General features: G+C 34.0%; 2 protein-coding genes across 2 annotated transcripts; both read left to right on the forward strand.

Moving 5' to 3' along the window:
* Positions 1 to 38: 38 nt before the first annotated feature.
* Positions 39 to 4465, forward strand: LOC135173184 (glyceraldehyde-3-phosphate dehydrogenase-like). The gene is made up of 7 exons (XM_064139908.1): positions 39 to 239; positions 298 to 421; positions 1105 to 1220; positions 2003 to 2260; positions 3149 to 3309; positions 3793 to 3987; positions 4059 to 4465. Exons 1-7 carry the CDS (start codon positions 162 to 164, stop codon positions 4177 to 4179), a joined length of 1053 nt encoding a protein of 350 aa, XP_063995978.1. The 5' UTR covers positions 39 to 161; the 3' UTR covers positions 4180 to 4465.
* Positions 4466 to 5784: 1319 nt separating this feature from the next.
* Positions 5785 to 11284, forward strand: LOC135159728 (glyceraldehyde-3-phosphate dehydrogenase 2-like). Its single transcript, XM_064115729.1, has 5 exons — positions 5785 to 5931; positions 8024 to 8126; positions 8406 to 8645; positions 9107 to 9361; positions 10385 to 11284. Exons 2-5 carry the CDS (start codon positions 8049 to 8051, stop codon positions 10811 to 10813), a joined length of 1002 nt encoding a protein of 333 aa, XP_063971799.1. The 5' UTR covers positions 5785 to 5931; positions 8024 to 8048; the 3' UTR covers positions 10814 to 11284.
* The last annotated feature ends 3181 nt before the right edge of the window (positions 11285 to 14465 follow it).

A 14465-nucleotide genomic window follows, 5' to 3' on the forward strand; every position in this document is an offset into this window, starting at 1 on the left:
AGATAATCTCCAGGAAGAGAAGAAATCAAAACACTTGAAGGCGATTTTGAATCACTTCAGGGTGACGTAAATTCCTGATCTTAGAATTTTCCTGATATTCGATCTTCTTCATGAATCTTAATATCGCAAAATAGTAATAAATATATATTTAAAGGAAAAATATGCTGACTGTGGGAATCAATGGGTTCGGCAGAATTGGGAGGATGTGTCTGCGCGCCTGTTTGGAACAGAATATCGACGTAAAAACATTAAAAATAATTCGTGTGAATATTTTGACTATTCGTGAAATATTGTCAGGTCAAACTTATCAATGATCCATTCATTCCGACGGATTATATGGTATATTTACTGAAATATGACTCAACACACGGCCCTTATCCTCAAACGGTTGAATGTGAAAAAGACGCCATTGTAATCGCAGGTAAAATCAAGTACATTTTCATTGATTATCTAGAAAATACAAAATTTTATTTTAAGGTCACAAATATCTTCAAGTGGTTGAAGCTTCGTAAAATCGTAATTTCAAGCCTGAAATACTCAAATTTACTGCTGAACAGTGGGAGATAATCACCAAAAATGACGTAACTGCTCACGTAATTCGTCAGCGAGTGGTATTTCTTTGGTATTTTTGCAAAAATGGAAGCGAATAATTCTGAATTTTGTTAGTCTTTTTCTTGGATTATCACGGAACAGGTATAAATAAAACACGTAATTTTTCTGGAGCCAGTAAAACTTAACTGAAAATTCCAGAATTATTGCGCCGGTAAATTAAAAAAATTGGGACGTCGAATACTTTTAATGGAATTGACGAATAATTTTTACATTCGATCAGAAATTTTTCAAGCAATTTTCTTCACATTTATCAAAATGATTTATCTTTCGTAAATTCCAGGAAATAAGTGAAAACTAAAAATATCAGTTAATGACATGAAAAAATCACCAGATACCGACAATTTTCTATAAATAAATATATATTAAAAAACACGAGGCGGAATTGCCTAACATGTAATAGAATCATTGTAAAACAGCAATAGAATTACGAAAAGGGTTAATTGCAAGATCAGTCATCTGTTATTAATTTCTGAATAATTTTTCTTTACTCAGATGTGCCCATTGCCACGTCTCAGGAAAAGGACCCTTCAAAGATAAAATGGAAACAACATGGGATTCATTTTGTTATCGAAGCCACTGGAGTCTTCACAACACTGGAAAAAGCTTCGGTGAGTTAAACGTCCCCGGAGAAAATTATGAAATTTTTGATTGAATTTTAGATTTTTTAATTTTACCAGCAGCAAATAGTCTAAAATATTTTTAAAAAATCGCCGAATTGTAAATTACAGGTCTACCAAAATTTATGAATAAAACAACAAATAAAACAAATGGATCCATTCCTTTGGATTCATTTATCGATTTTTTTATTTCGCCACAAAATAGTTGAAAATATTTTTTAAAGAAATCGCCGAATTGTAAATTACAAATCTACCAAAAATTCTGTATAAAACAAAAAAGAAAGCAAATGGATCCTTTTTTTAAACGGGAAAATGTAACCTAATAACAGTGTAAATAACCCCCATGATGGGTTCCACCACTATAAATAAATAATTTAAAAAACAGGTGAAGAGAAATTGACTGGAATTTTTTGATGATTTTTCTACGTTTTCGTATTAAACTTAATAACCAAGTGATAAACCCAGATAAATCACTTTTGACTATCCATCAGTTTCTGGTGAATATCTGGGAATCTAGGGAAAATCGCAGAAATGTTGTCATAACCTTTTTTGTAGAGAAAATTGAGTACTACAACAAAAGTTATGACGAAAATTGCGTTATCTCTCTTAGATTCGAAGATATTACTCAAAAATTCAAGTCAGAGATGAGCTCACTTCTCTCGCTTTACTACCCCTTCACTACTAAATTGCCTTTTTCTGTAAAATAAGATTTAAAAAATTAGTTTATCTCTCTTGTCTATTTATTTATAATGGTAAACGTAAAATTATATTAGTTGCATATAGACGGAGGGGCCAAAAGGGTTGTGATAACTGCCCCCTCAATCGACGCCCCCATGTACGTGTTCGGTGTGAACCACTGTTGCTATTCACCAAAAAAAGGTTCAATTGTGTCGGCCACTTCCTGTACTACAAATTGCGCGGGGCCCTTGATAAAAATTATGAATGAAAATTTTCAAGTTCTGGAGGGAATGGTGACGAGCATTCACGCGACCACTGCAGCCCAAAAAACAGTGGACGGACCGACGGGGAAGGTGATTAATTATAACATTTAATAAATCTTGTTTTACCTGAGTTATTCCTTAACTGTTAACCAATATCAATTCTTCATACTCAACTCTGCCATTCGTTAATAGTTAACGAATTCCGTTTAGAATAAATAAATTGTGTTATCAGTGTATTTTTCCATTTCATGAAAAATGTCATTAATTTGTTTTTCGTATCGATTTTTGTAAATGTACGTGAACATAAATTCTGCTTCTTTTTCGGAGGTTTTCATATTTTTTGTTATAAACCCCGAAGAGAAAAATTTATAAAATTGTTGGTCGTGAATGTTTGTAACACAAATTTTGAAGAGAATTTGTTGTACAAGAAAATTAACACATATTAGCTATTTGTATTTTCAATATTTAATGGTGAACTGATTGAAACGCTGCATAATTGTCAATAGACGTTCGTCAAAATTGTAATTAAATTTAAATTAATTTATTACCATTAAATTAGTTGAATTAAATTTAAATTTGAATTGTCATTAAATAGAAAGCACTCGGTTTTCCTATATTTTTTTCATTCTCAACCGAAAGATGATATAATTCTTTTTTTAAGTGATAGTATATGTTGTGATAATATATAATTTCTCTCTGAAAAAAGATAATAATATAAGCAACCTACTTGGTAATGCAAATCAATCTTTTCATATAATTCTCTAGCGGAGAATTAATTAAAAGCCAAAATAACGACATATGTATAAATATATTTGTTCTTTCATTCTCTGAATTAAAATCATTGATTACTACAGTGGATACTGATGTTAACGTACATTTTCAAAGTGTTAAGACTTCCAATCACTGAATGTGCTTATTATGTATCTTTGAAATTTTTTAAGAATTAAACGAAACCATTTTTACTGGGTTGTTTTTTAGCTCTGGAGGGATGGCAGGAGCTGCCTTCAAAATATTATCCCTACCTCCACAGGAGCTGCCAAATGCATTTCAAAAATTCTTCCTGAGTTGAAGGAAAAAATATCTGCAATTGCTTTTCGAGTGCCCATTGCCAATGTGTCTCTTTGTGACATCACTCTAAGGTAATGCAATTTAAAAATATATTGACGAGAAGTAGAATTTATGAATCGAGTTTAATTGAATATGAAATAATTACTGTTGATTGATATTATGAGAATTTTTTAAAATATTTGTTTCATCTAAATCGTTCATATCATCAATATATTTTACCTAAATCATTCACATGATCAATATATTTTACATGAATCGTTCATATCATCAATATATTTTATATCAATCACTCACATCATCAATCAATCGTTTTATTTTCTCTGTATGGTTTTACACCTTTTAAAGACAAACAATTTTTTCTTATATAATATACGTGTAGTCACTAATACAAAGGACGTAATTTCTATGGTTCACGTATACAAAATCTACTTTATAAAATCTTTAAAAGGAAACACAACTTTAAAAAAACGAGTAACAGTTCGAGCCTCATATCATCAATATTTTTTATATAAATCCCCATGAGGAATTAATTATAATTATTGATTATTTTTCAGGGTAAATAAACCAGTGACATGGGATGAAGTAAAAAAAGTCATGAAAACAGCTTCGGAAACAACTCTCAAAGAAATTTTACATTACACTGATGATGACGTTGTTTCTTCTGACTTCAATCATTCGAAATTCTCCTGTATTTTCGATGCAAAAGCCGGTATACCCCAGACCAGTACTTTTGTCAAAATCGTCGCATGGTAACAACAAACAACGAATAAATAGTCTTCAACCCCGTCAGCAGACTCGTATCCATTATTTTTTCTTTCAGGTACGACAACGAGTTTGGATTTGCCCACAGGATCGTCGATTTACTAAAATTCATGCACGACGTCGACGAAGGAAAAGGGTGTCCCCCAGATCAAATGTTTGATTCCGAAAATGATGAGTAGAATTTTAAGGACATATTGTACGCAGTAGAATCCGCATAAAGGGTTCGGTCGTTCAATAGTTAAATTGAGAAATCCCTGTATTAAAAAATAAAAAATAAACAGGCGCTGCGAACTGTGCGACTTTTTGTTTACTAGTAAACGTAAAAAAAAAATTATTTTCAACTCGTCGCATTTTAAGATTCATCCAGTATGATACTTACAGCTGATCACTTGATGATTTTTAGTAATTATCCATGTGTTACCTCGTATAACGTTCTTTAAACTAAAATTAAAGTATTATTTTCAACTCGTCGCATTTTTGTTTACAACTAAACGAAAAGGTACTTTTCGGCACGGGCTGAACGTAGCAGCAGTGACAGAAATATTTTTTTTAAAACGAAAAAATAGCAATATCCCGTGATTTTTGTATCAACGGGTATACATATTTTTATAGCTATATATGGTGCCCCCTGAGACGAGTATTTTGAAGGAGAAAAGAATGAAATCTGTTTAGTGGTTCATGAGATATTGAAGGAAATACATTCACGCAAAAGGTGGAATATCTCTGGAACCGCCTGGCCGATTGTGCCCATCCAAAAGCGCAGCCTTTTATGTTATGTGCACTACAAGTGCACAAAATTTCAACTCGCCATCTCAATTTTTGGGTAACTTAATTAATTAAGTTACTTTATATGTTCACAACGTTTATGATGAGAAAACCTAAAAACGGCGATATCTCGATTTTTTTTTCGAAAAAAATGTGAATATCTCCATTGATATAGATAGGACCCACTGAGAAAAGTATTCGGAAAAAAGCTGGAATCGTTGCAGTCGTTTTTGAGATATTGAGGAAAAACCAAATTTACAAAAGTTTATGTATCTCAAGAGCTACTGGACCGGTCGAGCAGAAACAGCCCACTAAAGTAAAGGTTAATGATAAGTACTACAATTTTAAAAAGTCAGATTTTTAGCTGGAACTTGCCAATTTCCCAACACATACACACAAACATGGTACAACAACAACTTTTTTCACGTTTTATAAAATTATAAATAACTTGTCATTGAAATTAGAAAATCGAAAAATCTATCAAATACGAAACTTCTATCCGGAAGCAACAAATGATTAATATTCCTCGTAAGATTTTACATATTTTCACAGCCTTCCAATAATCAATACTTCTCTAAAAAAAATCTCATTAAAAATCTTTTCATCTCTCACTCTACAAGTCCCATCACCCCAGACAGTCTCTCTCCCTTCCAAACAAAAAAATTAAAAACCCAAATTTCCGTAAATACAAATACACAATTCGGGAACAAAACCCCCTATTGAACCCCCCAGACTAAGAATATCATTTAAAATTGACCAGAAGCCTTCCTAACGAAGCAATTCCACACCCAGCGGTTGTAAAATGTCTCCCTAAATCACTCCACCCCCTTTCGGAAACCCCCTCGGAATATTCACATTTAGAAGCCCTCAAACAAACCCTCCTCCTAACAATTATTCTTGGCGATCCCCACGAAAATGCAAAAAGTTGCCTCAAAACTCCACCCAGACCATTCGAATTCGCCGCGTTGGCGCTTCACATGTGTTCCCGAAAAACTCCGAGAATAGCCGAACAACAAAACCAATAAAAAAGCGCCTCCTGGAGCGCACGATCCACCATCGTACCACCACGCAGGTCTTTTATATTTGCTCTCTTGTCCTTCAAGTGACATTACGCCCGTGACTACTCAGCTAACCACTCGTATACCGGGACAGTTAACAATTCTTACGTAAGTAACCGAAATTACTAAATTATTAGTGAATTTACCCTATTTTATCACCAGATACAGATTGCATTGTCAGTCATTTGTCGCGTTAAAAATTTTTTTTTCGGTCTAACGTCGTTAATATCCGAACAAAAAGATTTTCGATGGGAGAGTTGGGGTTAAATCCGCATTAGATTCACGAACTAACCATTTTACATATAATTATCATTTGTTTTAATAGACTAGTGATTCTTTGTCGCGAATTTCTAGAAGAATTCTTTCATTCACTTCAACGGTCGGCCAAAAAAAATTCTGGACGAAAAATTGAGTGTACGGTATAGAGACAATTAGTTTCTTTTCAATTAATGCGAAGGGTTTAGAGGTCAGATTTTGTCCGTATCAGTTTCATTTGCAGAATTTTTTTCTGTGATCGAGAACAATCACTTTACACGGTCAGTCGTGTAATTGTACGTTAAATGACGCAACAGAGGAGATTTCGCTTTTCCAAACCGGCGATCAGTGGGAATTTTCGACGCCATTAATAAGTTCTCCGGTAAAAACCGGTGTTTTTCGGGTTTTAGAGAATTTCAGGGAACGGGAAGAGAGTGTGGGTACTTGATGAGGTATTTTGGGGGATGTTTTGGGGAAGCTTTTGGGAAATGTGAAGGGTTATAACAGATCAAGTTCGACGTGACATGCTCAGTTATATCGACCCATCTGCCCGAGACTGTACGAGACCAACGGTGGGCACGGTATGGCTGACACACTTCTAAGGGATGAATTTTTGTGACCTTCTGTGTCCTTCAAACTAAAACTTGTCATTTGGGAGTGGCTGGGGGTCAGGGCGTCAACCAACTAGCTCTAGTATTCAGTAAATTGAGAGATTATTGGAAACTACATGACATTTTTAGAAAACGTGATGACATTTGTAGTTGTAACTTTTTCCTGAGTTTAATTATCGTTTCTGGTTTTGAAAAAAAGGTGAAAAATCAGAAGTTAACAGAGCGTATTAGGGGAAAATCAAGATTTTCAAGGTCAAAGATTAAAATATGATTTTTTGATCATTGAACGTAGAACAGATCAAAGATTTCTGTGACAGTTCGCAAAAGATAAGCCACCGGTTGGGATACATGTTGTATTATTTGTTTATAAGAAGGAAATGTTCTAGAAAAATAACAATACTTTCCGAAATTCAATTTAGATAATACTGGCTATGTATGAATTTTTTCTAATTTTTTTTTATCTCTCTAGTAAATTCACAGATTAGTGAAAACTAAACAAAATTGTTAGAAAACTCGATGATATTTTGAATGGATTGTTTCCTCAATTTAGTTACCGTTTGTTTTTAAAAATAGTTATATAATCAGTACTTAACATTGGCTTATGGGAAAATCGAGAATTCCAAGGTCAAAGATTAAAATCTGAAGTTTTATCACTAGACGCGAGCCACATTAAGGATTTCTTGGACACTTGGTAAAGCACCTAAAGAACCTAGTTGTATTATTTTTTCCTAAGAAGGAAATATTTTTATAAAATATTAATACTCTCCGAAATTAAATTTACATCATACTGGTTATGTATGAATTTTTTTTAATTTCCCTCTATGTTTTTAGTAAATTTAAAACTCGATGATATTTAGAATCGTAATTTTTTCCACAATTTAATTTAAATCACACTGACTATGTAGGATTTTTCCCGAATGTTATTCTTCTAATTAGTTATAAAATTCACCAGAAAATATTCAGAAGCAGCGTATTTCGTCGGTAAAATATCGACCTGAGAGTAGAGCTATTTTAACACTGACAAATTCGTGGGGACTAACGAATTTTGCTAATGGGAATGTTAATTAAGCATATTTTAGCGAGCGGTTGATAATTTCTTCCTTTTTTCAAGTCAAGACTTGAATTCCATTTAATAAATGCAACTATTACTGAATATATAATGTTGATAAAAAAATTGAAATAGGGTTTGAGGGTAAATTATTGACCTATGCGTTAATAATAAAAGGGCCTAAAAAGACTTCTGATAGCCGTTTTTGAATGTACAATTTTTATGCCCAGATGACCTATCAATGAAAATATTCGCCAAAAACATAATAACGAAATTTTTTTTTCAGTTATCGACAGTAAAAAAAAACAATCATGAGCAAAATTGGAATCAACGGATTTGGACGTATTGGACGTCTCGTCCTGAGAGCTTCCCTCGAGCGTGGAGGACAGGTAATTGATTTAAATTTAACTACAAAACGCAACCAAAATATAGATCATATTCTGGAAATATGATTATCCTTGGAGATGTGATATTTCGCTACTTTTAGGTCCCGACAGTAGTCGTTACGATCAGAGAATATTCTCGAGTGCTCATTACTTTTCTTAAATCGATTATCGAAACTTGAAAATAAATATACAAAATACAACAACAACCGTAACCTAGTAACTAGTAACTAGTGTTAATGAAACTAAATTAACTGTATAACAATTCGTTTATTTATTTTCTAGGTCGTTGCTATCAATGACCCCTTCATCGGTCTTGATTACATGGTCTACTTGTTCACCTATGACTCCACTCACGGTAGATTCAAGGGCGAGGTCAAGGCTGAGGGTGGTTGTTTAGTCGTCAATGGAAACAAGATTCAAGTGTTCTCCGAAAGGGACCCCAAAGCCATCCCATGGGGCAAGGCTGGCGCTGAATACGTCGTGGAATCCACCGGTGTTTTCACCACCATTGCCCAAGCCTCTGTACGTCGAAAAAAAAATTATTTAAATGTTTATCTATTCAGGAAATCACTTGAAATAGCTGTCTGTAATCACATTCATTTGGATCTTCCCTTTAATTATTTGTTTTTTATATTCATAGTTATGACATTCAATTAACTTTGACTACTGGGAATTAGATGACGAATGAAAATTTTATAAATAATTTTATAATTTTTCAAATGTTAATCTTTGAAATTGGTCCAGTGATATTTATAAAAAAGTTAAGTGATCAATTCAGCTCAATTTTGCATTTTACACTTAATTACATCTCACTGAGCAAAGATCCGTTATTAACAATTATTGATAAAAAAAGTAAGCAAAAAAAAATTCATTTCATCTGCAATTCAATTTTTTGTAAATTTATTCACAAAAATTAATTTTATTTACAGAAAATTGAATTCATTGAAAAGTAAATTTTATTTCGATTTTTTTGTCTTTTTCAGGCTCATTTGGAGGGTGGAGCCAAGAAAGTCATCATCTCAGCTCCGTCAGCAGACGCACCAATGTTCGTCTGTGGTGTTAACCTTGACACCTACGATCCAAGCCACAAAGTCGTCTCCAATGCTTCTTGCACGACCAACTGTCTCGCCCCATTGGCTAAGGTTATTCACGATAACTTCGAGATCGTTGAGGGTCTCATGACAACAGTACACGCAACTACTGCCACCCAGAAGACAGTTGATGGACCATCTGGAAAGGTAACTATCAAGTTTTTCCATAGCACTCTCCGCCTTTTTCCGCTAAATTGTTTATAATGACTTGTATTGCAAAAAGGAATATGGCCGATAAAAACTGCAATTCCCAAAGTACCAATTTGTGAACCGCTCAATTTTCATTTCAACGATTTGTTCATATTCTCATTCTTATCCTCACTAATGAGTCTTAATCATCATTAAAATTCACTTTTTCATGCAACGGTTTAGAGTATAAATTTTTGTGTTCAATTCAATGTTTGTCACGATAACAAAGCGGTTTAATATTCAAATGGAAATTTTTGTTTGACCTTCTTAGCTGATAACTGATCATTGATTACCAAAATATTATTCAATTTAAAAAATTCAGGAACTTGGTCATCACTACTCTGTTGATACATAATTCATATCAATCATTATTGTCACTGTAGATCAATATGATTATCAAGACAGGAGCGAACTATACGAATATTCAACTTGAATAACACTAATTAACAACTCCAGCAAGTTATGATTTTGTATCAGTGTCTGATTGCCCCATTTTATGTATTTAAATACTAATTAGCGTGGGGTTTTCAATATTCCGAGACATTTATCATTACTTGAACATGTGATATCAACTATTATTACGCTGATTGGCCACTGAGATGATAAAATACCGCTATTTGAGATTCACCTACACTATAACCTCACTCACAACAAACCACTGAAAATGAGCCCTTGTCATGTCCATGGCATTTTCCGATTTATTTTTACAATCTTTCGAACATATTAGTCATACAATGCCAACTAACAATTCAAGTAAAAGCACCATTCTTTTCGCGATCGATAACAAAACTGTCGGTAATTTTAAGAAAACTCATAAATTTACAAAAATGCAACTCAGTGATAAGAACCACCCGCTGTCACCGTAATGCGAATATTTACGACTTGTTAATGCACCTTAAAATAATATTCAATATTCCCCGTACCCAAAGTGATATTTAATTAATTGTTTATCCCTATCTTATGACATTGGTTAACTTCTAGCTGTGGCGCGATGGACGTGGTGCAGCCCAAAACATCATTCCCGCATCAACAGGTGCTGCCAAGGCAGTTGGCAAAGTTATTCCATCATTGAATGGAAAACTGACTGGAATGGCATTCCGTGTACCAGTTGCCAATGTCTCTGTTGTTGATCTTACCTGCCGTCTTGGTAAACCAGCTTCATACGATGCCATCAAAGCCAAAGTCAAGGAAGCAGCTGAGGGACCACTCAAGGGCATTCTCGGTTATACCGAGGATGATCTTGTCTCATCTGATTTCATCGGTGACAATCATTCCAGCATCTTCGACGCTAAAGCTGGAATTCCACTGTCCGATTCGTTCGTCAAGCTCATCTCATGGTATGACAATGAATTCGGCTACTCCAGCCGTGTCATTGATCTCATCAAGTTCATGCAGACCAAGGATCAGTAAGAAATAAGAGACATTCTTCAAAATGTTACAGAACAATGTTGAGATGATTCCTTATCAATAAACGTTATATCATTTTGACTAGTGTAGTGTTGTCAGTGAAGAAACGAACAAATAATAAAATTAATGTATTATTTTGCCGATAAATCCTATTCGAGGACTCGTTGTCTCACCGAAATGGAGCCTTGAAAACTCATAAAAACCGATGAAGTAATTGATAATTTAAGAATCTAGGGTGTCAACACCAGAGCATGAGGCTCAAGTGAGCTCTAGGGATTGTTTTTCATTTTTCCTTCGTTTCGATCCTTGAAATAGATGTGGAGGGTCTCGACTTATTAAAATAGACATATTGACAACACTTGTAACTAGGTTCGTTGGTAATAATGAAATGGTAATAATGTTACACCACTCTTTTTCATTTATTTTAATCATCATCATTTGAGTACTGACATTAATAAATAATGTTATACCCCACATTGTTGATCTATTTATTTATGTTATCTGGTAGGTGTGTCTTTAGCATAAGTGTTCACGTCTTGGAAAAATTTTGAGTTTTTCAAGATTAATATTTATTGTTTGATGTAGGAGAATACTGAGAGATTGGGTGGAAAATATCTTGGGACATTTTTCATATTTGGGGGGTTAATCAGTGTGAAAGAGGTAGGGATTGATTTTTATTAGATTTAAAGGAAATTATTTAATTAGAACTTCATGGACTTGCAAATATCGAACGAGTCGAGCGATCATCTTCAGAAAATTGAGTAGTTAGTGGTTCATTTTATTATCTAGTGGATTTCAAGTGAACATTTTCCCATTTTTATTATTCCATTACTTTATGGAATTCAGTTCAGGCAAGACATTCTAGTTGAATCTAAATCTGTGGGGCCACTATTTTTTTAACTACAGTACAATCTCAATTAGTCGAGCCTCCACATTATCTGAGGCGCCGGCCTGGCTCGGATGATACGGAACACCTCGGATAAAACGGATGAAGCCGCTGAATATACTTGTTTCAACATATTTTGTGCGCTCCTCTTTTGTTTTGAGCGAAAATACAACAGTTCGCCTTTGACAATCAATGGAAGGACATCGTCATTTCACTAAAAAAGAAAAAAATTCTAGTGAGTGTCGAAAAGAAATTAGAAACAATAAGGAGATTGGATGCAGGAAAAATTATTAGAAATGTCGCGTCCGATATTGGTGTTGGAGAAACGACCGTCGGGGATTGGCGACGAAATCGATCTAATTTTGAACAATAAAATGCAGCGATGGTGGGTCAAGGGGTAAATCGATGAAATCCGCAGAATATGATAAAATTGAGAAAAGGTTTTTATTTCTATGGTTCATTCAACTTATGGAGCATTCAGACTTCCTTAAGCTGCATTAGTGACAGGCAACATTTTATTTAGCAATGCTTTGTATACCAAATATTAAGCTATGTCAATACACTTTAAATTTTCCATACTTTTATCATTGAATTTCACTTTGCCATTCAAAATTAATGAAACTATTGGATTATGGATAGGGATTGTCTCAATAATTTAAAACGATTTAACTATCAACTTTAATTCTTTATTATTGCACGCAAAAGGTATATCTTTCTCGTATGATGTTACCAGAGAAACTGACTTGTAGTGATCAACGATTTCACACTCTAGACCCATTTGACAGAAGGCCCTTATTCATTCATTCCTTTCTGGTTCTATTTATTAAAACCATTATAAACATTTCGGTACTGTTTGGAGAAAAACTATAACATACTGAGATGGCCTGCAAACAGCTATAGACAGACGATTCATTTTTGTCCATACATATCAAGCACTCTCAATAGAAACATAATTGAAAATTTATAATTTTTCATTTTATCCGTGTTATGTAACGAGTGTTTGCTAATCCGAGGTTCCCCACATTACCTCGGATACTCGAGATTGTGCTGTACTTTCTGAAATCATCCAACTTTTTTATGTCACCCTCTTTTTTATTGAAGCAGTAATAATAGAGTTTTAAACAAGTTCTGTGAGAGGCAAAAATTATTGAAAATTATTGAACAGATCTTTTTTAGATAAACTTAGCCTTTAACATTTATTGCACAAGCAAGAAATGCGAGTTTTATTGGAATGTTTTGTATAATTTTTCCACTCAAAGTGCCCATACTTTGATCATTACATTTTGCGTTCCTGATCATCCAGAAAATTAAACCAAAAATTAGGTATTTAGACCCATAAAAATTCTATGAAATCAGTAGTAAAGTGGTGAAACTGTTGACTATTGACCAGTTTTTGATGAATATCTCGGAATTTAGGGGAGATAGCAAAATTTTTATAATAAACTTTTTTGTCCCGCGAATTCAGTGCAACAACAAAAGTCATTACAAAATTTTTGCTATTTCTCTTGGATTCGGAGATTTTGTTCAAAGACGACTGAACAATACGTCATTTTATCACGTTTTACCACTTCGCACCTGAACTGTCCTGCAAATTTTCCAGGTTTCTCTAATAATATTTTTTCTTCATATCTGTTGTCCGATCTGGACGTCATTGATACATGATTCAATACTCCTAATGGAATTGGGGTGCATTAAGCTAAGTAATTCTATGTCAGCTCTTGAATATTTTCCTACGTCCAACGATTGCAATCGACATGTTTTTCTGCTTCACTACATTTTGGAGACGAGAGCAAACGGAATGAATTCGATTGATAAGCACTCCTGGTACTTCAAAGTGTTGTATCAATTTGGTCATGTCCTGGGACTGAATCCATTGCGATTAAGGAGTGATGACACTTTGGAGACGTCAGTCTTGGCGTCGTTTTATACCCTAGTGCAGACTTTATTTTTTGGCATTACGTGTGTGAAGGTGTTCATAGACAGATGCCAATGGACATTTCAGAGTGAAACCGAAGTTTTTTACTTTCTAGACCAATGCATGGTAGTTATGAAATTTGTGGAAATCTCCACTTGTTGGTTCTCCTTTGGTTTTTTTCAGAATCGATTAATTCGTGTTATTGGACATTTCAATACAATTCACGTCGTAGAACACAAAGCGGAAATTTTTTGGGACTACAGTGAATGTTTAAAGAGATATACTATTTTTTTATTGTGCTTTCATTTAGTTTTTTTGTTGTCTGTAGTGAATGCGATGGTGATCGGAGTGAAAGAAATTGCGGACGCCGATACCATTTGGTGGTGTATTTATCATACGATAAGGGTGATAACTTATGATGTGATATTTTTATTCGTCTGTGCTACTCTTATTGTCAAGGAAAAATTTCGGAGATTGAACGAACAATTGCAGAATTTTTCGGAACACTGTGGAGTTCGTGATGAAGAGGATAATTGGAACATCGCTGCCAAGTAAAAATTTGTTATATTTTTGCAATCATCCTCACGATATATCATCAGCTTTGTGATACAGCGTGCAGTATATTATATATTGTATTTAAATTGAATTAATATTACCTATTGAATTTAAACTTTAATCCTCTAGATGACATCATTTAACATGGAAGAGAAAACTACGAATTTTTCGTGAGCTCCATCGAGAAATCTGCAGTCTCCTTGGTGACATCGTTAACCACTTCACTGCTCCGTTATTGATTATACTTTTATCGCACATAATTCATATAACCGGCAATGTCTACTGCTGCTGGTTATACC

This window comes from Diachasmimorpha longicaudata, chromosome 2, assembly GCF_034640455.1.
Source record: "Diachasmimorpha longicaudata isolate KC_UGA_2023 chromosome 2, iyDiaLong2, whole genome shotgun sequence".
In the NCBI taxonomy this organism is placed as follows: domain Eukaryota; kingdom Metazoa; phylum Arthropoda; class Insecta; order Hymenoptera; family Braconidae; genus Diachasmimorpha; species Diachasmimorpha longicaudata.